Source organism: Carassius gibelio, chromosome A9 (genome assembly GCF_023724105.1).
Source record: "Carassius gibelio isolate Cgi1373 ecotype wild population from Czech Republic chromosome A9, carGib1.2-hapl.c, whole genome shotgun sequence".
Classification (NCBI taxonomy): Eukaryota; Metazoa; Chordata; class Actinopteri; order Cypriniformes; family Cyprinidae; genus Carassius; species Carassius gibelio.
Genome location: NC_068379.1, coordinates 26,269,597 through 26,293,456, shown reverse-complemented (window position 1 = coordinate 26,293,456; position 23,860 = coordinate 26,269,597). Strand labels below are relative to the sequence as shown.

At 39.8% G+C, this 23,860-nt stretch overlaps 2 protein-coding genes across 15 annotated transcripts in view; one reads left to right on the top strand and one right to left on the bottom strand.

Moving 5' to 3' along the window:
* The first annotated feature begins 199 nt into the window (after window positions 1-199).
* nme9 (NME/NM23 family member 9) lies at window positions 200-22,777 on the top strand. Of its 13 annotated transcripts, none has more exons than XM_052607088.1 (24): window positions 200-351; window positions 495-552; window positions 825-928; window positions 1,020-1,091; window positions 2,227-2,343; window positions 4,301-4,379; window positions 4,464-4,546; window positions 4,755-4,847; window positions 4,957-5,111; window positions 6,161-6,348; window positions 7,389-7,533; window positions 8,645-8,752; window positions 8,825-8,970; window positions 9,477-9,621; window positions 9,702-9,958; window positions 10,672-10,767; window positions 11,118-11,225; window positions 12,199-12,291; window positions 16,716-16,829; window positions 18,193-18,306; window positions 18,491-18,598; window positions 21,213-21,320; window positions 21,990-22,049; window positions 22,429-22,776. In XM_052607088.1, the coding sequence occupies exons 1-23, from the start codon at window positions 319-321 to the stop codon at window positions 22,007-22,009; spliced, it is 2,544 nt and encodes an 847-aa protein (XP_052463048.1). In that variant the 5' UTR covers window positions 200-318; the 3' UTR covers window positions 22,010-22,049; window positions 22,429-22,776. The 13 variants fall into 13 exon arrangements, with proteins under 13 accessions (XP_052463048.1, XP_052463049.1, XP_052463052.1 ...); XM_052607089.1 differs by having other exon boundaries at window positions 18,193-18,294; window positions 22,429-22,775; XM_052607092.1 differs by lacking the exon at window positions 11,118-11,225 and having other exon boundaries at window positions 22,429-22,777.
* smarcal1 (SWI/SNF related, matrix associated, actin dependent regulator of chromatin, subfamily a-like 1) overlaps window positions 21,653-23,860 on the bottom strand; it is a 15,295-nt gene continuing 13,087 nt past the window's right edge. For both annotated transcript variants that reach the window (XM_052607103.1, XM_052607104.1), the window contains exons 17-19: window positions 23,008-23,104; window positions 22,681-22,763; window positions 21,653-22,024 (exon numbers count right to left, since the gene is read on the bottom strand). In XM_052607103.1, the coding sequence (XP_052463063.1) occupies window positions 22,021-22,024; window positions 22,681-22,763; window positions 23,008-23,104 (184 nt within the window). In that variant the 3' untranslated portion in view covers window positions 21,653-22,020. The remainder of the gene's footprint in view (window positions 22,025-22,680; window positions 22,764-23,007; window positions 23,105-23,860) is intronic.

The window sequence follows — 23,860 nt, the reverse complement described above, 5'->3', positions numbered from 1 at the left end:
GATAAACATTCAGTACCATGGATTTACCATCTGCTGCCATCAAAAACATATTTATAGTCACACAAACGTGTTGTGACTTGAGATAATAAACACCGCCTGCAATACCCGCAGCGTCCAGCGGATGGCGGCAGTGAAACGCTTGAGAAACGGTTGCTGAGCGACGAGGACGCAAAACAGTCCGTGCTGCGCATGCGCTGAAACTATCCGTCGAAGAGACTTTTTGGAAATATAAATAACGATTAATAACAGCATTAACGTCAACCGGAGTAACAATTAGCCAAGCGCCTCGTTATTTTTTATTCCTAAAAAGGCATTTCCATGGCTGGTAAAAAGAAGGAGATCAGTTTACAGGTATGTAGTATGTAGACTGAAATCAGCGTTAAACTGTAAACGATGGAAATGATGGAGAAGTGGGTCAGACTGTAGTTTTACAGTTTGTTTATTTGTGTGTCAACTGTAAAATCGCGGAAAACCTTGGAAACTTTGTCTTGCAGGTAAATATCAATACTGACGATCAATGGAGTGACATTCTGGCAACGAAAGGGTTAATAGGTGAGTGAATTATTACAAGTAGTTTTGATAAAAAAACTGTAACTACTGGTCTGACCTAAAAAAAATTAAAATACCTTCACAATGTCATGTCAAAAAGAAATATGGGCACAAAGAGGAAAATAAACTTAAGTCTAACTTTGAGAAATGCACTAAAGCGACTGAGAAGAACTGTTTAGTGCAGCATAGATGTTCAAATACTTCATGACTCTCTGCTGGTCTGAGTTTCCCTGTAGTGATTGTTGTGTGTGTGTGTGTGTGTGTGTGTGTGTCAGTGGTGGATGTGTACCAGCAGTGGTGTGGACCCTGCCGCGCCGTCATCAGTCTGTTCAGAAAAATCAAGAATGAGCTGGGAGACGAGCTGCTGCATTTTGCCACAGTAAGATAAGCCACTCTGGAGATCAGATTGTCCACAAACAATCATTTCTAAATGTCGCCGTTTCTGTCACGCCGTCTTATCCTCCTTGCAGGCTGAGGCTGATGGGATTGAAGCTCTGGAGAAGTACAGAGGGAAGTGTGAGCCCACCTTTCTGTTTTATGCGGTGGGTCTGAAATTGTACATCTCCCAATCCTTGCAAATTCTTACTGTTCTTAAAATTAGTATTAATTTAAAAAGAGCAAATAGTTACATGAGTGGTTTTTTCAAAAACTGTTTCTGGACATTTGTGAAATTTCACTCCAAAATAAATGAACAAAAGAAGAAAAGATATTTTGCATAGACAAAGAACCCTATTTTAGGTCCATTCAGATTGTATGCATTATTCAGCATAATACACAGTTATGTACAAGTAAGCAAACGGTACCCAAAACTCATCACTGTGATTTATTATGTATTATGTATTACTCATGTAGGATTCAGTTGCACTGCTGCTAATTTATACTGCTATAAGTAAAATACTGTTTTAGAGGAATTATAATCTAATTAGAGTTAAAATAATCTACTTATTTGAAAACTAATTTAAAAGGAAAACATCCAGATTCATCGTAATATTTGGCATTTGGGGGAAAATTGTAGTTAATTGTCATGGAAATAATTAAAAAACAATGCAAATGCAAAAACAAAACATGAATGAATGCTTGAATGAATAAATGAATGAGTGAATGAATGAATGAATGCATGTGTAAATGAATGAATGCATGAATGCATGAGTGAATGCATGAATGAATGAATTAATCAATTAATTAATGGGTGCATGAATGAATGAGTGAATGAATGAATGCATGAGTAAACGAATGGATGCATGAATTAATTAATTAATGAGTGCATGAAAGAATGAATGAATGAATGAATACACGAATGAATAAATGAATGCATGAATAAATGAGTAAATGAATGAATGCATGAATGAATGAATGAATGCATTAATGCATGAATTAATTAATTATCCAAAAAATATGAAAGCGTATTTTAGCTGAGGAAATAATTTTTTTACAAAGTTGTTAGATATAAACTTCCAATTTGAAGAAAAATTTTGAGTAGATTTTGAATAGTAGGAAGAAATATATATATATATATATATATATATATATATATATATATATATATATATATATATATATATATAAAGCATAATATAGGCTTAATTTAGAAAAATGTGATGTTGTGCAGAGTGACATGTTCCTGTGAGATGCTCTCAGATATGGTGTCATCTGTCTGGTGTTGTTGTCCTGCTGTAGGGTGGGGAGCTGGTGTCTGTTCTGCGGGGGCCAAACGCTCCTCTCCTGCAGAGGGTGATACAGGAAGAGCTGAGCAAAGAGAAGAACGTCCTAGAACACGGCGCCGCACGCAGGGTGGTGAGTTACTCCACACTCCTGTCCTCATCATTACTGTGTGGATGACAGATGACGCCTGAGTCTGGAGAGGAAAAGATGGAAAAGTTGTCCAATATGAGGACTACAGCGAAACTACTGCTTGCTGAATAATACATTCATATACATATATGCATTCATAATATATAATCTAATTTTATATATATAATGTGATTATAAAATCTGAATGCATTATTTAGCAAGCAGTAGTTATATAATATGAATGCATTAGTTAAAAAAAAAAAAAAATATATATATATATATATATTAGTGCTGTCAATCGATTAAAAAAAATTAACTAATTAATCGCACAATTTTTTAAAATTAATCGCGATTAATCGCGATTAATCGCAATTAAAAGACTGAAACTTTTTGGATATGTAAATGTAAAATGTAAATAATTAATGTAAACTCAAGACAAAGAAACTATTTAAATTCAAAATATGATTGTTTATTGGAATTTTTGTTTAACTTGTAACACAGATTTTCTCATGTAAACAACATACCTGCAATAAACCATCAATATTCTCCAAATTACCTGTTGGCTTGAAAGCCATATTTATTACAGAAATAAAAACACAGGCATGTAAGTACCATTTGAATTTCAAAACAATCAATGCCAATAAAAAACAAAAATGATTTCCATGTTGAATTCTAAGTGGACTGCAAAAAAATTCCAAAGTATAGTCATTGCCAGTGCTTTAAGTGGGCAGGTACGCACAGGTACTCAGTACCGCCACTTCCAAATATAGCTCTTGAGCGTACCGCCACCTCTCCGTGCGCCCAGAACGTGCTTGTAGCGTACCGGTACGCTCATTTGGACATCTGTTTTAATAGAGGTTTTAATCTTTTACCTGCACTGCCGATTTTCAGAGCGCCCTTCACAATGCAAGCTTCCTAATTCATCCCACCCAGAGCAGAAACTACATTACCCATTCACGCTTAAGTTATACAAGTGAATAGCGCATGTGTCGCTTTTCCCACTATTAAGTGTCAACAACTCAACATGGCCGGAGAAGGTGTGTGAAACTCGTTGTGAGTTATACTAAAGCAAAATCTTGAGTATTTATTGTCTGATAAACATTAAAAACTGTCTGCGGAGGTTGAGTCGTCCTGCAGCCCCCGCTGGCTGTTCATTGGCTGCAGCATATTTTTTCTAAGTTCTAAAAAAATACCGTAGACGGCAAGGCACAAATTTAGATATTAATTTATCTAATTAATCTATAGCCTATGCACAAAGACAATATGATCTTTTTGTCCCCTTTTTGTTTTAAAGCTTGATGAAGAGAGAGAGCGCAAGTTGCTGCAGCTGAGGAGGACAGTGATGCACGCGCACAGGAGTGATTGACAATTCGCGGCACTGTGTACAAAAAATACTCCGCTACACAATTATTTCGTTATTTTCGTCTAAGCTTATTAACGTTAGCGTTACAGAAAGGTCTGATTTACGCACTGTTACAGTCATTGTTTTTTTTTTTTTTTTAAACAATGACATTTGAGTTCATGATTTTAATGTTGCTGTTTCTTGTGGCAGACTAAATGAAGAGTAATGTTTCTTGTGGCAGACTGAAGAGTAATCCGGCAGAGTTTTATACTGAAACTTTCCGTCTAAAAGTCCTTCCTTGGTCTTATCCATATTTCTTTGCACGTTGAACACACATAGGCCACAACTGGAAATAAAAAAAACTGCAACCGCGTTAATTGCGTTATTTTTTTTTAACGCGTTAAATATTTCAAATTAATCGAATGCGTTAACGCGCTAATTTTGACAGCACTAATATATATATATATATATATATATATATATATATATGTATTATACACCAGAAATATATATATACACACATACATATATTATACACCAGAAATAATTATGACTTATTGTCAGGCACTTTTTGTACAAGTAAAATTGTAGAGATCAGAATTTCTCCTGTCCCTCCAGGTGACAGACGAAGGTTTAACTGAGGAAGAGGAGGTGAATGAGGACTTTAAGGATCACGCACATGATGAAGATGTGAATGGTAATGCTAATCTTTCATTAAATGTGATGCGTAACTGTTATTTCCCAGTTGACTGAATTGAGCTGCTCTGCTTGGTGTGTTCAGTTCCTGCTGGCGAGTCTTACACAGTGGCCATAATAAAGCCTGATGTGGTGGCACAAGGCAAAGCAGATGAGATTATCATGAAGGTAAGAGCTCAGTGATATATCAACCAGAAGATGATTCAGTTTCACAGTCAGTCATTTGAAATGTTTATGCTGTTAATATTTACACAGCAATATGAAGGTGAGCTTACATTTTTGCCTCCTTTTAAAATGCATATATTCATATGGTAGCCTTTGCACACGGATAAACAGCCGAACTCTGTTTATTCCTGAATGCATGTTTTGTTTCTAGATTCAGGATGTGGGTTTTGTGATTTTGGCCCACGAGGAGAGAACGCTGAGTGAAGCAGAAGCTCAAGACTTCTATAAGCACAAAGCCGCGGAGGTAAAATAAAAAAAGGTCTAAAAATAGCATGTGTTTCTGAATATTTCTGCTGATGGTGTGTAGTGGCGGAGGGCCAGGTTGTCATGTGAAGCGTGTGTGTGTTCTTCAGCCTTACTTTCAGGAGCTCATCCAATTTATGTCAAGCGGCCCGTCGCATGTCCTGGTCATTTCTAAGACGGAGGGCACTGAGGACGTCATCCCAGCCTGGCGGGAATTCATCGGTCCTCCGGATGTGGAAGAGGCCAGGAGGACGCAGCCGGAGAGGTACATCACTCCCAGGAAAAGAAATACAGACACTTTATGTAGGAAAGACACATGAACACAAGCAGTCCCTCTGACATCTGCATTATGGGAATGCAAAGAAAGATCTCATTCAAAAAATCTAATCTAAAATCAATTTAATAATGAGATTTTATCAAGGTACTATCTATCTGTCTATCTATGTATATATATCTATCTATATATACAAAAAAAATGGTACAGCACTAAAATAGTTAATTAAAACAGTGATGGTATTGTTAACTAAAACTAAAGCTATTAAAAAATATGTATATTAAAAAAAAAGTAGTAAAATGATTTTAATAAAAAAAGTTCAACATTAAAAATATCTGAAAATAAGTTAAATAAATATATGTAAGTAATTAAGACATACTTAAAATTACTAAAACTAAACCTGAAATAAAAATAAACTAAAACTAAATAGAAATGTTAAAACCCCCAAATCTAATAAAACTATAAAACTGACAAAAGCATGTAACAAAGTTTCTAAAACTAAAATTATAGTAAAACTGAAAATATAGAAATACAAGCTCATTTTAAATATGAATAAATAGTGTGTGCTATAATATTATATAAAATACGTTTTAGTTTTTATACGATATATATATACCGTAATTGAAAATGAAAAACTTAAATGAAAAATTAAAAAATAACTGTAAATGTAAATGTGAAATAAACAATGCATACTATAGTAATATATAAATAATAATATATTTTTTATCATGTATATATCATGTATGTTATATCTTTGTAGGTACATTTTTATTTAAAATGATTATTGAAACTCGCTGATATTGTTGTGTCAGTCATACATAATGACATCATAGGCCTAACACAGAGGCTCAGTGCTTCCCTGATGTGTGTGTAATGTAATTGTGTGATTAAATATAATCTAAACGTGATATGAGAGCGTTGCGTTGTCGATCTCAGATTTGAGCTCTAACAGTTATAACACAACACCAGCAGCGAGACCATCTGCTCTTCTCTTTCTCTGCTTCCATCCCTTCTTCCCTGCTCTCCTCTCTGTTCTTCAGCTTGCGGGCTCAGTATGGCACCGAGACTCTTCTGAACGCTCTACACGGCAGCGGCGACCGCGAGCAGGCTAGCAGGGAGCTGGCGTTCTTCTTCCCCAGCTTCAGGATGGCGATGGCCGGGCCGGAACAGGGGCGTGTGGAGAGGACGCTGGCGCTCATCCGTCCAGACGCTGCCAGGGAAAACAGAGGCATGTGCCAACATTACGTTTACACTAGGGAGAACTGTGGCCTTGTGGGTACAGACCGATAATCAACGAGAGCTTAAACTGAAGAACCGGTTACAAGTTTGGACTCACATGACTCGTCTGACAGAAAGAGCACAATGTAACACTTTGAGTTAACCTACATTAATAACATCTCAGTGTGATTATAATAGTATTAGTATATTATACAATCATAATTTGAATTATTTCATTTAAAAAAAAAAATTTGTTTAAATATGATACTTTATAATAATGTACTGTTTTTCACTTTTTATTTTTTATTTTCAGTTTTCATTTTGATTTTAGTTTAGGATTTAATAATTTTGGAATGCGTTTTGCCATTTTATTCATTTATTTATTTTTGTAAATAATCCTATTTGCCTTTTTTCCAATTCAGCAATGTTTTAAGCTTTGTTTTTTGTTTGTTTGTTTTTTTTTTGTTGTTGTAGTTTTTCATTATTTTTATTTTTATTATTATTATTATTATTATTATTATTATGGGCTTTTGCCATTTTTAGTCGTTTTTTAATTTTCATTTGGCTTTATTTCCATTTCTGTATAATTCTAGCATTATTTATATTCTACTTTAATTTGTATTAATACAATAATTATTAATATTTTAATAATATGTTAAATATTATATTTTATATGAGTTTTTATATTTTTATTTTCATTTTAGTTTTAACAATTTTATTAAGTGCTATTTTTTAAAAGATTTTCTAAATATTTCTATTTAGCTTAACATTTATTTCAGTATTATTTTGTATATTATTTATATGCTATTATAATTCATAGCATATAAATAATTGTAGAATTTATATTTTATTGCATTTCAACATTTTATTTCAGCTTTTTACATATAACTGATACAAGTTTTAGTTAACAATGACTTTACTGTAATTTCACAATGTGTGAAACTGTCATAATAGAGTCTGAGCAGAAGTGTCCAAGCTTGTGACCGCTGGTGCAGAGTAAATGGACTGGAGCGCTTACGGTCAGGAAGTAAAGTGTAGATGTGTTTGTAGAGGAGATTCTGAGCCGGATCCATGACGCAGGGTTCACAGTGGCCATGCAGAGAGAGATGATGCTGTCTGAGGATCAGGTCAGACAGTTCTACAGCCATCACCTGGAGCAGGAATATTTCCCCAGTCTGCTGGAGAGCATGACCAGGTGAGCGATCGCAGACATCACACATCTGATGCTGCGGAAGAGCAGTAAACCACAAGAGGCTTTGCCGAGACAAGCGGTTATATGACTTAAAACAGCATCATCAGTGATAGGATTAACATATACAGTACAAGGATGCATTATTAATAATCATTTGAATTACCATGCACTGTAGCTTATGTAATTTTTTAGTGGTTTTATAACCAATCAGAACCCTTCAGACTCATCCAATCAGAGTACAGAATTAGCATTATCAGTGTTCACCCAAAAAATGAACATTTTGTCATCCTTTACTCTCCATCATGTCGTTCCAAACCTCTCTGAATGTCTGTATTCTGCTGAATGGCTACTAGAAATGGTGGGTAACCTAACAGCTGCTGGTACCCATTGACTTCCATACTGTATGTCTATTAATTATCATTTTGACACAGTGCTATTTCACTATCACTGATATAGGATTGTAGTTTTTGTTAATGTTTTGAATTATATTATATTTGTAGATTTTGTTTTCAATGTAATCTTAAAATTGTAATAATTTTGTTGATTTGATTAAATGTCTTTATAGTGTTTATTCATTTTTATGTATTAGCTTCAGTTTTAGTTACAAGAAAAGTGAGAAAGTATGCTGAAATACTACATTTATTTAAAGTTAAAAAAAAACATAAAAAAAATTATAAAATTATATATATACATATATATATATATATATATATATATATATATATTTTTTTTTTTTTTTTTTTTATGTTATGTTATGATTATGTTTTGACATCCAAAAAATGAAAACTGTTCAAAAATGTCGTTGTGTGCTGTTTTAACTCTAAATCTGGCCTTAATAACTCTAAATCTAAAATTGAAGCTTTTCAAATGTATTCAGTTTTCGTATTAAATTAATTTAAAGGGATAGTTCACCCCAAAAACAAAAAATTCTGTCATCATTTACTCACCCATACGTTCTTACAAAAAAAGAGGATATTTTAAAGAATGTTAATAAACAAGTGACTTATGTCTTCATTTTAAGCATTGGATGCATAGCTTCTAATTGCATATAAATGCTGTGTAAATGACATAAAGAAGCCAGAAGCCTCACACGAGTCTCTGCTGTCGTTCACAGCGGGCCTGTGTTAGCATTAGCGCTAGTGAAGGAGCGAGCCGTGGAACACTGGAGGAACATCCTGGGACCCAAAGACCCCATCCAGGCGAAGACTGAGCAACCCCACAGGTTAATGATGTTTGCTCAACTCAATGTGTTGTTGTATTTCATGTTTATTCATCATATGTGGTTCTGATCTAGTCTGCGAGCCCAGTTTTCCTCTGGCCGCTCCAGTATTAATCAGCTTCACGGCAGCGGAAGCTCAGAGGAGGCGGAGAGAGAGATCGGCTTCTTCTTCCCACCGGAGGACACGCTCGCCGTCATTAAACCTGACACTGAACACAAGGGTACGACATCAGCCGTCCAAAGAGTGGAGAGGGATATTAGCGCACGCTCCACACTTTATTTATCTGATCTATATATACGGATTATTCCAATTCAAAATAACTTTTTTTTTTTTTTTTGTATGTGAATACATTGTAAAATGTAATTTATTTCTGTGATGCACAGCTGAATTTCCAGCATCATTCCTCCAGTCTTCAGTCACACATGATCTTCAGAAATCATTCTGATATATTGATTTGCCGCTCAAGAAACATTTCTGATTATTATCAATGTTGATTGAATCAACTGCTTATTTTTTTTGGAAACACTGCTGCATTTCAGGATTCTTTAATGAATAGAAAGTTCTAAATAGAACTATTTTGCAACATTTCAAATGTCTTTATTTTAATGCATCCTTGATGAAAAAAAGAAAAAAACTCACAAATGGTGGTGTTTATGAAATGAAAAAGTAAGATATGAATTAAATGAGGACCTCGCTGTTTATTTTGTCTGCTTCTGTTCATATCAGAGGAAATCCTGGAGGAGATTCGGGCCAGAGCATTCACCATCTCCCGTCTGAAGGACACGGTTCTGTCCAGAGAGATGGCGGAAGAGTTTTATAAAGAGCACCGAGACAAACCCTTCTTCAGTCAGCTGGTGGATTACATGTGTCGGTGAGTTCGGCTCAGACTCTTCAACGGGAAGGTTTCACGCAGGACATCGGTAAGATGAAATGTGGTTCATGTCTCTGCAGCGGCCCGTGTACGATGATGGTCCTGACGAAGGAGAACGCGGTGGAGGAGTGGAGGGCGTCCATGGGCCCGACGGACCCCAGCGAGGCGAGACAAACGGCCCCGGAGTCTCTGAGAGCGCGCTTCGCTAAAGACATGCTGGAGAACGCCGTCCACGGATCCTCCAACACTCAACACGCACACCAGAAGATACAGTTCATCTTTGGAGACATCAGCTCTGAGAGCGTGATCATCGATGGAGCCGCTTCTCCTCTGTTAGGTGCGCCAAATGATCACAAGCTCCTCCATCTGTTGAGATCAAATTCATATTGTACTGAGAAACTAAATCTAAATCAGATGTTTTCATGTGGTGACCTTAATAAGACCAATTTTAAGGGGAACACGATACTGCAAAATCTTGTCTAACTGAAATTGTCTAAGCAATAAACAATGAGTTGCATTAGCAGCACTGTAAAGTTTGACAATACAACACAAAAGAAACAGCTTGAAATAACTTTTACTGTAGCGTCTGATCACACAGATCTTGTTTTCCAGAGTAAAAGTCTAAAAGATGCAAAAATGACATCACGTCTTGTTTTTTTGAGAAATGTATCAAAATGAACTAAGTTTGTGTTTAAAAAAGGGACAAATATCTGCCATTGGGCTCAGAAAGATCAACCTAATTCAAAGGGAAACCAAGTTTTCATTCCTCAAAGACGGATCTTTGTTTTCATTTTAAGCATAAACTCACTTAATTCCATTCAGTTTCTCAAAAAAAAAAAAAAAATTGGGTGATCTCATGTCTTGAATTAAGGATGTTTGAAAAACAATAACAAAATAGAGGCGGATAAATATTTTATTGATGCCATGACTATGTTTTTAAGACTTTCTAATACAATATAAGACATATGTATATATATACATATGTACGTGTGTGTGTAAATGTATATAATATTTAAGAATAACATTCAATGAATGTGTTGCTATCTATAGAAACAGAGGAGAGTTTTGCAGAGCTCAAGAATCTACAAGCTTCCAGATCTCCATCATTTAACGACGCGAGGAACCAGACAGAGCCGAGCTCAACAGGTTCAGAACTGAACAAACACATGCAAACATAGAAACTCTCTCACGCTCATGTTGCTCCAAACACATACTCTGATATTTGCCCGTCACTATCAGCTGTCGTTGCACATATACAGAATGAACCAGTGAGTTAATAATAACAGAGATCTGATTTAAGGTCAACTGTTCCTTTAGACCTTTAGGGTTTCCGAAACGGGGGTTCGAGAGTTGATGAAAAGCAAATCAACCGGATTATTTTGAAATAAAACTGATATCATGATAAAGCCAACAAAAGTACTTTTAATCCATTGACTTGAAGTTAAAAAGTCATATGTATATTTACATATATCATTACCCTTCCTCTCCACATCCAGAAGCTGCTGAAGAAATGAAGCCGGAGTCAGAGACTAAAGAGAGTCATTCAGCTTCTTCTGATGAGACTGAAACACTAGAGACGCCCACATCCAGCCCACAGGACACAGGTCTTTATGTCAATGAGTGATGCACAAGTCAAGAACCCAATGGATAATTCAAATAAATTAATTAGGCTGCACAATGGATCAAACTGAAATCATGATATAGTGTGATTAAGTAGTGATTATAAAGTCTGTTGCGCTGTTTTATCATTTTTATCAATATTCATGTGGAGAGCATTTTATTTGTATTCCGCCAAAATAAAAGCTTGATGATTTAAGAAGTAAAAATCCAATTTTTTAATGTTTAAAAGCAAGAGAATTAGTATTGTAACATGTTGTCACACCCACGTTCTGTGTTGTGTTTTGATCCCCATGTGCTCCCCGTGACCCAGTTTCTGCTGTGTGCTCATTTGATTCACTTGTGTCTCGTCTGTTACTCCTTGTTTGGTTCTGTACTTAAAGAGTTGTCTGCCCAGTGTTTCCTTGTCTGGTGTTAAACGTTGAAGGGTTACGTGTGTTCCCACCTGCCCTGTGTTTCCCAGGTTGTGAGTTATTAAAGATTGTCAATTTGAAACGTTCCAACACCTTAGCAACTGTGACACATGTAGCGTAAAATGACTATAATTAACACTTTATTTTACAGTACAATTATAATTTACAACAGTAATATAGATTACTTCTTTTTAAGATGTCAAATAATAATACTACTATACCTAATAATAATAATTATTAGAATGTTATATCTGCAACATGACAAAACTAATAACTTTTAAAGTTGTGCAGCCCTATATATAAAAATAAAACACAATATTTAACCTTTTTTTATGTTTACTTGAATGACATGTGACCATTAACCAACACCAAAGATCATAAATGTGCAAATGTGATGTTAAATGACTGAAAACATGTACTGGTGAAATAAAAACATCAAGTAAATATTTACTTCTAAAGTGTTTGGCAGATAAAAAAAAAAATTGGGGGAATCTCTGCTTTAAGTGAAAAGGTGAGCATTAGCATTACCTTTCCTCTCCACATCCAGAAGCTGCTGAAGAAATGAAGCCGGAGTCAGAGACTAAAGAGAGTCATTCAGCTTCTTCTGAGGAGACGCCCACATCCAGCCCACAGGACACAGGTCTTTATGGCAATGAGTGAACTCAAGTTTAGTCACTAATCCTTCAGACATGTTTTGTAAAAAGCTACATTTCCACTTTGGCATTAACTGTGAGATATTAAGGAAACATTCATAAAACGAAAGTCAACCTTCATCCTGAAGGTCCCTGTGACCCAGTTTCTGCAGTGTTCTGATTGTGCTTATTTGATTCAGGTGTGCCTTGTCTGTTTTTTCGTATCCGAAATTATAATAATTTCATATTTGAGTTTGATGCATATTAATTATTCCAGTGTGAAAACACAAAATCGCAAGACATCGCTTAATAGAGTCTTCAAGCAGTGAGGATGATTTTGTTGTCCTCAAAAGGAAATATGGGGTCCATCCAATCCTGAGATATAGAGTTCTCCCTCCTTATTAAGGAGCTGCGGGACTATTCCCAGCGGTTCATAGTTTTCTTCAGGGTCTCAGTGGCTCAGTTTGATGCTTTTGTTAGCGATACTAGTGCCACATATTAAAACGAAGACCACCAATTTCTGTGAGCTCCGTGTGTAAGGATCTATGTACAGTGCTTTGTGCTGCGAGACCCACTGGATGAACTTGACAATCGGCATTTAAAAGTCTTGCTACGGATACAAAAAACACGATCAAAATCGAACACCAGTCAAAATCTTTTTTGGCTAGATGATACAATCTGCTGCAATCTCCCCACGTGTGATTTTCCCTTAGTTTTTCCCCAGATTTATCTTGTCCTCTATTTAAATGGTTCCAATGTCAAAGTAGAAGGAATAAACGAGAATTTAAAGTCTCTTCATCCAGCCCCTTCTGGAACACACTGTGTCTCACCAGCTCACCCCAAGCCAGGAGCCCCCACATACCTAACCAAGGGTACTGAACACCTGTCAACTCTGAAGTATCCCTGAGAACATAGGCCTGAACGGGCAGACCCAACATCCCAGTCGGGCAGGCCCGCACTTCTTTCAACTAGCCTTTTCCCAACCCCAAGATTAGTCACAGTCCTCAGCCCAGGATCGTTGGTCGCTCTGAAGCCAGGATTGCTGGCTGCTCCAAGGTCAAGACTGCTGGCCGCTGCACTCTCAAGCCCACCAGCCATTCCAAGCCTGCCGGCTGCTCTTATATTGAGCCCAGAAATACCGGCCTCTTCACAGTCAAGATTGCCGGCTGCTCCAATGTCAAGCCTACTGGTCAATGCTCTCCCACGCTCTATTATGACTTCAGCATTCTCTTTAACTTAAACTTTAACTTAACTTAAACTGTTCTCAACCTGGATCTACACTCTTCTGATTCCGCTCTAGTGTCGGCTCCAGCCCCTGAGTCCGCTCTAGTGTCGACTCCAGCCCCTGAGTCTGCTCTAGTGTCAGCTCCAAACCACTGAGTCCGCTCTAGTGTCGGCTCCAGCCCCAGCCCCTGAGTCCGCTCTAGTGTCGGCTCCAGCCCCTGAGTCCGCTCTAGTGTCGGCTCCAGCCCCAGCCCCTGAGTCCGCTTTAGTGTCGGTTCCAGCCCCTGAGTCCGCTCTAGTGTCGGCTCCAGCCCCTGAGTCCGCTCTAGTGTCGGCTCCAGCCCCTGAGTCCGCTCTAGTGTCGGCTCCAGCCCCAGCCCCTGAGTCCGCTCTAGTGTCGGCTCCAGCCCCTGATTCCGCTCTAGTGTCGGCTCCAGCCCCAGCCCCTGAGTCCGCTCTAGTGTCGGTTCCAGCCCCTGAGTCCGCTCTAGTGTCGGCTCCAGCCCCTGAGTCCGCTCTAGTGTCGGCTCCAGCCCCAGCCCCTGAGTCCGCTCTAGTGTCGGCTCCAGCCCCTGAGTCCGCTCTAGTGTCGGCTCCAGCCCCAGCCCCTGAGTCCGCTCTAGTGTCGGTTCCAGCCCCTGAGTCCACTCTAGTGTCGGTTCCAGCCCCTGAGTCCGCTCTAGTGTCGGCTCCAGCCCCTGAGTCCGCTCTAGTGTCGGCTCCAGCCCCTGAGTCCGCTCTAGTGTCGGCTCCAGCCCCAGCCCCTGAGTCCGCTCTAGTGTCGGCTCCAGCCCCAGCCCCTGAGTCCGCTCTAGTGTCGGTTCCAGCCCCTGAGTCCGCTCTAGTGTCGGCTCCAGCCCCTGAGTCCGCTCTAGTGTCGGCTCCAGCCCCTGAGTCCGCTCTAGTGTCGGCTCCAGCCCCTGAGTCCGCTCTAGTGTCGGCTCCAGCCCCTGAGTCCGCTCTAGTGTCGGCTCCAGCCCCTGAGTCCGCTCTAGTGTCGGCTCCAGCCCCTGAGTCCGCTCTAGTGTCGGCTCCAGCCCCTGAGTCCGCTCTAGTGTCGGCTCCAGCTCCTGAGTCCGCTCTAGTGTCGGCTCCAGCCCCTGAGTCCGCTCTAGTGTCGGCTCCAGCCCCTGAGTCCGCTCTAGTGTCGGCTCCAGCTCCTGAGTCCGCTCTAGTGTCGGCTCCAGCCCCTGAGTCCGCTCTAGTGTCGGCTCCAGCCCCTGAGTCCGCTCTAGTGTCGGCTCCAGCTCCTGAGTCCGCTCTAGTGTCGGCTCCAGCCCCTGAGTCCGCTCTAGTGTCGGCTCCAGCTCCTGAGTCCGCTCTAGTGTCGGCTCCAGCCCCTGAGTCCGCTCTAGTGTCGGCTCCAGCCCCTGAGTCCGCTCTAGTGTCGGCTCCAGCCCCTGAGTCCGCTCTAGTGTCGGCTCCAGCCCCTGAGTCCGCTCTAGTGTCGGCTCCAGCCCCTGAGTCAGCTCTAGTGTCGGCTCCAGCCCCTGGAGTCCACTCATTTCTTCAAGTTCAGTCCTGAATCCATTACAGCCCAAACTAATTCAGAGTCCATTTCAAGCCCCAAGAGTGCTCCTGTCCCCATTTTCAGCCTAGAGAGGTCTGCAGTTCCAAAGTTTAGCCCAGTGATGGCTCCTGTTGCTGCCCAAAGAGAGCAGTGTTTACCAAGTCCAGCCCTGTTGTTCCCACGGCAGGCCCAGAGAGGGCCTCAGATCCTGAGTATAGGCCTGAAAGCAGAGGTCTTCACAGTGCACCCGAGACCCGTCGACCCCGGACCCGACCCGGGACCCGTACAGGTTCGGGTCTATATTTTAAATCATCAGCCGGGTCGGGTCCGAATCTATTACCTCGGGTCCCGGGTCTGTTTAACATTGTGTGTAATACCCGTGCGATCGGAGTCATTGTAATATTATAAATTAACCGTTTAATCTTAAAGTTTTAGTGGTTCAGATTCAGACTCGATGCAGAGCAGAGAGCACAGACAGAGATCAGATGATAGTAAATAATTAACGTCAGCGGCCCAGGCATTGCACGAGCGATCGTTATTATAGTTGAAAAGGGCAAACAGTCTAAGTTATTATGCGAATTAACTGGAGTCAGAATGTACATGTGCACAGTAGCATTTGTCATCCGTCACCGTGACATCAAGTGGACTTTTGAACCTGAAATAATGAGTGGATTCCGCTTGGACTTGGAATAACGAGAGGAATAACATGAATAACTTTCTTGTCGGAGGATTGTAATGCATCACAGGCAGTCAGGTACAAGGAAGAGAGACCACGGCTCTTTAAATTAAGTAAGACAAAAAGCTGTATTCTTCGCAACAGGTTTATTGACTTGTAATAGCAATTTAAGGTGGAATATGTGAACGTCGGGTCCAGTCGGGTCTGTGTCTTCCCGGCGGGTTCGGGTCCAGATTTCAAATAATATACGGGTCCGGGTCGGGTCCGGGTAGGCATTTCTCGGATCTACATGGGTCCGGGTCCAGCTTTTGAAATAATAGATGGGTACGGGTCGGTTCGCTGTAGTACATTACGGGTCTCTGTCGGGTTCGGGCACGAATTTTTGGACCCGTGAAGACCTCTACCTGAAAGGGCTGTTGTTCCCATGGCAGGCCCAGAGAGGTCCTCAGATCCTGAGGATAGACCAGAGAGGGCTGTTTTGTTTTCACGTCGGACCCAGGGAGGGCCTCAGTTCCCGAGTCCGGCCCAAAGAGTGCTTTTGTCCTCAAGAAAACTTTTTTTTTAGGGGGGTGGGTGCTATACTTCTCCTACCACAGTGGTCGAGGAAAGTGCAAAGGCAACTGTCTGCTCCACCATTGGTTTTGGAACCGGTACCACCCTGGAGGCCTTTCTAGACCCCAATAATTATTTTTATATTATAGTTGCAATAATGACAAAATAATAACTATAAATGTTTAGCCAAGTCATGCAGCCCTATATATAAATTAAAAAGTAAAATAATATTTAACCTTTTTTATGTTTATTATGTTTACTTGGATGTCATGTGACCATTAACCAACATCAAATATCTTAAACATGCAAATGTTTTGTTTAATGACTGAAAACCTGTACTGGTGAAATAAAAACTTAAAGTAAATATTTTAAGTTTAAAGTGTTCGGCTTAAAAATAAAGTTTAGAAATCTCTGCTTTAAGTGAAAAGGTGAGACATTAAGTCAGCATTACCCTTCCTCTCCACATCCAGGAGCTGCTGAAGAAATGAAGCCGGAGATGACAAAGAGTCAGCTAGCTTCTTATGATGAGACTGAAGCACTAGAGACGCCCACATCCAGCCCACAGGACACAGGTCTTTATTTCAGTGAGTGATGCACCAATCCAGAACTGAATGGATAATTAAAATAAATTAATTAGGAAACCACCGTGTCTCACCAGCTCACCCCATGCCAGGAGTCCACACATACCTAAGCAAGGGTTCCGAACACCGGTCACCTCCAAAGTATCCATAGACTGAGGTCTGAATGGGCAGACCCAACATCCCAGTCTGCCCCCGCACTCCTTTCAACTACCCTTTTCCCAACTCCAGCCCCAAAATTAGTCTCAGTCCTCAATCCAAGGTCAAGCCTGCTGGCCGCTGCGCTCTCAAGCCCACAGGCCATTCTGAATCCAAGCCTGCCGGCTGATCCTATATTTTAAGCCCAGAATATTAAGCCACTCCAATGTCAAGCCCACTGGTCAACGCTCTCCCAAGTCCTTTTATGAATTCGGCATTCTCTTTAACCTCAAGCCAAAGAAGAAGTATAAAGAGAAAGAGACTGTTCTCAACCCAGATCTACTCTTCTGAGTCTGCTCCAGTGTCAGCTCCAGCCCACGAGTCGGCGCCAGTGTCGGCTTAAGCCCCTGAGTCCACTCATTTCTCCAAGTTCAGTCCTGAATCCACTAAAGCCCAAACTAATTCAGAGTCTGTTGGAAACCCCAAGAGTGCTCCTGTCCCCACGTCCAGCCCAGAGAGGTCTGCAGTTCCAAAGTTTAGCCGAAAGAGAGCAGTGATTCCCACGTCCAGCCCAGAGGGAACCTCAGATCCCAAGTCTAGCCAAGAGAGGGCTCCTCTTTTCACGTCCAGGCCAGAGTGGGCTGTTGTTTCCACGTCGGGCCCAGGGAGGTCCTCAGTTCCTGAGTCCGGCCCAAAGAGAGCGTCAGTTCCCGAGTACAGCCCAGTGAAGGCTTCTGTTACCGAATCCAGCCCAAAGTGCTTTTGTCCTCAAGAAAACTTTTTTTGCGTGGAGGGCTATATGTCTCTGAGTTGTTGAGGCAAGTGCCAAGGCAAGGTCTGCTCCGCCATGGGTTCTGGAATGGGTACCGCCCTGGAGGCCTTTCTAGTTCCCGATAATTATTATTATAATATTATATTTGCAATAATGACAAAGTAATAACTATAAATGTTTAGCCAAGTCATGCAGCCCTATATATAAATAAAAAATGTAAAACAATATTTAAAATTTTTTATGTGTACTTGGAAGGCATGTGACCATTAATCAAAATCAAAGATCTTAAACATGCAAACGTTTTGTTTAATGACTGAAAACATGAACTGGTGAAATAAAAACTTCAAGTAAATATTTTTTTGTCTAAAGTGTTCGGCTGATAAAAAAAAGTTTATGAATCTCTGCTTTAAGTGAAAAGGTGAGACAAAAGTCAGCATTACCCTTCCTCTCCACATCCAGGAGCTGCTGAAGAAATGAAGCCGGAGATGACAGAGAGTCATTCAGCTTCTTCTGATGAGACTGAAGCACTAGAGACGCCCACATCCAGCCCACAGGACACAGGTCTTTATTTCAGTGAGTGATGCACTAGTCAAGAACCGAATGGATAATTCAAATAAATGAATTAGGATGTACAGTTCATATAAATAAAACTGAAATCACGATAAAGCCTACAAAAGTACCTTTAGTCCTTTAACGTAATATGTAAACATCACATGTAAACACAAAAGTCATCATCAACCTTCCTCTCCACATCCAGAAGCTGCTGAAGAAATGAAGCCAGAGTCAGAGACTAAAGAGAGTCATTCAGCTTCTTCTGATGAGACTGAAGCACTAGAGACGCCCACATCCAGCCCACAGGACACAGGTCTTTATGTCAATGAGTGATGCACAAGTCAAGAACAAGTTTAGTCACTGAACCCTCAGACATGTTTCGGAAACAGCAACATTTCCACTTTGGCATTAACTGTGAGATATTAAAGAAATTTCTTATAATACCAAAGTCATCCTGAAGGTCCCTGTGACCCAGTTTCTGCTGTGTTCTGATTGTGCTTATATTATTCAGGTGTCAGGTCTGTTACCCCTCATTTAGTTAAACTTACTTACTGTACTTAAAGAGTTGTCTGCCCCCGTGTGTCCTTGTCTGGTGTTAAACATCGATGTACATTGTGTGTTCCTACCTTCCCTTTAATTAAAGATTGTCAATTTGAAACTCCTTCATGCTTCGTTTCAAAGTATCGGCTGTGGTGTCTCCGGCAGGGTGGCCTGCCTTTGGGGAGGTATGTGGAGGATTTCCTTGAGCTGTCTGACCGGGTGAGCTGGCACGACGAAGCACTTGGTGCTTGTTTTCAGTTGGGAATGGATGAAGATACGAACCTCTGAATCCCCATGTTTGATTTTCCCTTGAATGACCCAATTAATCTTGTCATCTATTTAAATGGTTCCAAATTCGAAGTAGAAGAAATAAAGGAGAATTTAAAGTCTCCTCATCCAGCCCCTTCTGGAACACACCGTTTTTCACCAGCTCACCCCTCGCCACGAATCCTCACATACCTAACCAAAGGATCGGACCACCTGTCACCTCCAAGTTACCCCCCCTGAGGTCGTAGACCGAGATCTGATCGGGCAGACCCCACGTCCCAGTCAGACAGGTCCGCACTCATTTCAACTTCCCTTTTCCTATTGCTCCAGCCTCAAGATTAGTCTCAGTCTTCAGCCCAGGATCGTCGGTTGCTCCGAAGTCAAGCCTACCAGCTGATCCTATATCAAGCCCAGAATTGCCGGCCACTCCAGTGTCAAGCCCACTGACCAACACTCTCCCAAGTCCTATTATGATTTCAGCATTCTCTTTAACCTTATACCAGGGGTAGGCAAGTTCGGTCCTAGAGAGCCGCAGACCTGCATAGTTCAGCTTCAACCCTAATCAAACACACCTGAACAAGCTCATCAATCCATTCAGGATTACTAAGGTACAGAAAGGTGAGTTTTTTTTCAGGGTTGGAGCTGAACTGTGCAGGACTGCGGCTCTCTAGGACCGAACTTGCCTACCCCTGCCTTAGACCAAAGGAGGAGTATGAGGAGAAAGACTGTTCTCAACCTGGATTTGCTTTCCTCAGTCTGCTCCAGTGTCAGCTCCAGCCCCTGAGTCCGCTCATTTCGTTAAGTTCAGTCCTGAATCCACTACAGCCCAAACTAATTCAGAGTCAGTTCCAAGCCTAGAGAGGGCTCTTGTCCCCACGTCCAGCCTAGAGATGGCTCCTGTTCCTGTGTCCTGCCCAAAGAGAGCTGTGGTTCCCATGTCCAGCCCAGAGGGGGCCTCAGATCCCAAGGCTATCCCAGAGAGGGCTCCTATTTCCACATCCAGGCCAGAGAGGGCTGTTGTTCCCATGTCAAGCCCAGAGAGTGCTCCGGTTTCCACATCCAGGCCAGAGAGGGCTGTTGTTACCATGTAGGGCCCAGGGAGGGCCTCAGTTCCCGAGTCCGGCCCAAAGAGAGCTTCAGTTCCCGAGTGCATCCCAGTGAGGGCTTCTGTTCCTGAATCTGGCCCAGAGAGTGCTTCTGTCCCCAAGAAAATGTTTTTTTTTGGGGGGTGGGGGGTAGAGCTTAGATTCTCTGCCCGAGCCCGAGCTCGACCCGACCTGACCCGCGGGCCGGGCCGATATTTCCCGCCACCGTCCTCGGGCCGGGTTGGGTCGGGCCCTTGATAAAGCACGTCACGTGTAATGCGCAGCGTCTCGTCCACTCGCAGTCTCGCATGCATGACGCATCACACCTGCTGTGCGCACTGTAGCCTACTATTCAGTAGATTAAGTGCAACATGGAGCTTGAAGAAGCAAAGAAAAAAAAAACAGGAGAATTAACTTTGAGCAAGTTTGGAGGAAAATCGGAGGTATGGAAACATTTTAAACTAGTCGTGGGGAGTGACAACATATGTGTTGGCTTTGTCTCGTGCATTAAATGTGGCACGCATATATAATATATATATATATATACAGCTCCCCTGTAGCACAGCAGCACCTGCGGTAAAAAAAAAACGGCCCATATATTAAAAATGGTCTGGTTTCAATCGGGCTCGTGCTCATAATTACAGTGAACGTGTCGGGCCGGGCCGGGCCCGGACACAATGTGCACGGGCTCAGGTAGGGTCGGGCTTGATTTGTTGGGTGCTATATGTCTCTGGCCAGAGTGGTCGAGGCAAGTGCCGAGGCAACTGCCTGCTCCGCCATGGGTTCCAGAACGGGTACCGCTATGGAGGCCTTTCTAGTTCCCAATAATTATTATTATAATATTATACTTGCGAGATATATGACAAAATAATAACTATAAATGTTTCGAAATGTTGAAAACTGAAAACATGAACTGGTGAAATTAAAACTTCAAGTAAATATTTTACACCTAAAGTGTTCAGCTGATAAAAAAATCTCTGCTTTAAGTGAAAAGGTGAGACAAAAGTCATCATCAATCTTCCTCTCCACATCCAGAAGCTGCTGAAGAAATGAAGCCGGAGTCAGAGACTAAAGAGAGTCATTCAGCTTCTTCTGAGGAGACTGAAGCACTAGAGACGCCCACATCCAGCCCACAGGACACAGGTCTTTATGTCAATGAGTGATGCACAAGTAAAGAACAAGTTTAGGCACTGATCCTTCAGACATGTTTCGGAAACAGCAACATTTCCACTTTGGCATTAACTGTGAGATATTAAGCAAATGATCATAAAATCAAAGTCAACCTTCATCCTGAAGGTCCATATTTCAGCAAATATTTCTAGGTAATTATGCTTATATTTTTGGGATGACAACTATTATACAGTATATCAGTCCTGTCACCCACTGTAAAGAAATATATAATTATTTAATACATGTAATAATTTCACTCGTTTTAAGTAAGTCCTATTTATAGCTAGCAAAACCAGAAAACAGAATGGCGTATGCATTTTAATACACAGATTACATACAAAATACTGTCAAAGTGATCAGATTGAGGTACAGCATTGAAAAACTGATTAAAAATAGAAGAAACATCCAAGCGTAAATGAAAAGGATTAATCAGAAAGAATTCCTCTGGTGAATTAACTTTTTTTTTTTTTTGTCCCATGTCTCAAGATTAGACAAATATAACAGACTAATTCATGTCAAACACGTGATTAACATTAATCACACAAAATCAATTATATTCAGTAATGATAAATCCACTTTATTTCAAGTTTAACTTGAGATGTAACTGTGATTGTGATGAGAAGTGTGTCTTCTGTATTTCAGGGGATCAGGAAAATGTATGAAATCTGTACAATCATCTGTCAAAGAACCAGACGGATCAAGGTGAGGTTAAATGATTTACTTTCATCAATCTTTCTAGAATTAAACAACAGGGTAATCTGATTCACCAAAAAAATGACTCGTTCAGAGAATCAGTTCATATAAGATCTCAAACTATATTTGATGAAATTATGCTTTAAGGTTTTTTCTTTTTTTTTTTTCAAATAATACACTAATCTATGTTTTGAGTTATATATATATTTTTATTAACATTTATTTCATAGTTTGAATTATTTTAGTACTTCAACTTAACTAAATTAAAATGTTGAAATGTATTTTTTATATTTTATTTCAGTTTTTTATTTTTTTATTGTAGTTAAAGATAATAACCCTGTTTGGGAGACATAATGATGATATGATTGTTTCTTTTGTTCTCCATCAGTTTGGATCTGAAGGCAGCTAGAAAACATCTCTGAATCATATGAATTAAACACTCTGAACACACTCGTGTCTGTTTTTATTCCTTATTAATTATTTGGTGAAAGGCTTATTAGTTTGGTTGAATCTGACAGCTGTTTCAAAAAAAATTTTAGGCTTTATTTAGTCATTTTGTCACAAACAAAAACTCCAGTCCAGTGATTGGTTTTCAAAACAACTGAAACATTTTTTATGCAAAAAATATGTGCATTCTTACTGATCTTGATCAACTAAAGCAAGCATCTCCTCCTCATCGAAGGACCTCTGGAACATCTCAGTGATGCTCAGCTGATGAGGATCCTGACAAACAGGGAAAAAAACTATTTCAATATGCAATATTAATGTAGATATTTACCAACTTTGATTTTGAATTTATTTAAATGTATTCTTAAAGTGAAATATGTTCTTAAGCTTTCAGCATGAAGCGAAAAAAATAATAATAATAATACAAATAAATAAAAGTGCAATGGAAGTCTACAGTTATTTTTATCGCTGGTTGAACACGACTGATTTTTAACCGTTCTAAAAAAGACTGCAGACTAACCTTGCTGTGAAAGCTGGCAGATTCTGCCTTCTCTGAAAGGTTGGATTCAGACAAACCGACCTGCTCCAAAACATTCATCTTCTCCTGTATCATGGGCCTGAGAAACAGAAGAAACCATGAGAAAACAGAAGTAAAAAACTCAAACCCAAGAAATAAACTTAACTTAATTAGAAAGTTAATTTGAAAAGAAGTGTTAAAATAAATCATTTACTAATTGTCCCCTTGGAATTATAAGGTTCTATCTGCGTTCTGAGTAGTTTTGAGATATTGAGCTGTAAAGTTTTTGTGTTCCATAGACTTCTGTAGATACAACCTTTTTGTTTTTTCAATAAAAAATCCCAAAATGTACACAACTTAAAACAAAACATCACATAATGTAAATAAATTGTCACAGAATAAGAATATGTGAATAACTCAATTTTGACAAAAATGTCAGATAGAACCTTATAATTCCAAGGGGACGTAATAACAAACTTTTTTTTATTTTAAATATTATTATTATTATTATAGTTAATATTGAGAAAATTTGTGTGATTTAAAATTGAAAAATAAATAAAAGAAGACCAGTTACAGCTTGTAATGTATATATGATATAAAAAATTCACAATTATTGGAAAACTAAGTGAAGTTAAAATAAAAAATAAAAAAATAAAAAAAACAAGGTTGGTTTTCATTGTTTTGCAACAAAACCAACAATTTAATAATTCTTTCCCACTAACTATTGCAGAAACTAATAACAAAAAAAAGAAATATATATACATATACATTTTTTTTAATTATTATTATTTATAACTGAAAGAGCTACAATTATTGTAAATATTATGAAACAACCAATAAAGAAAGATGTACTTAA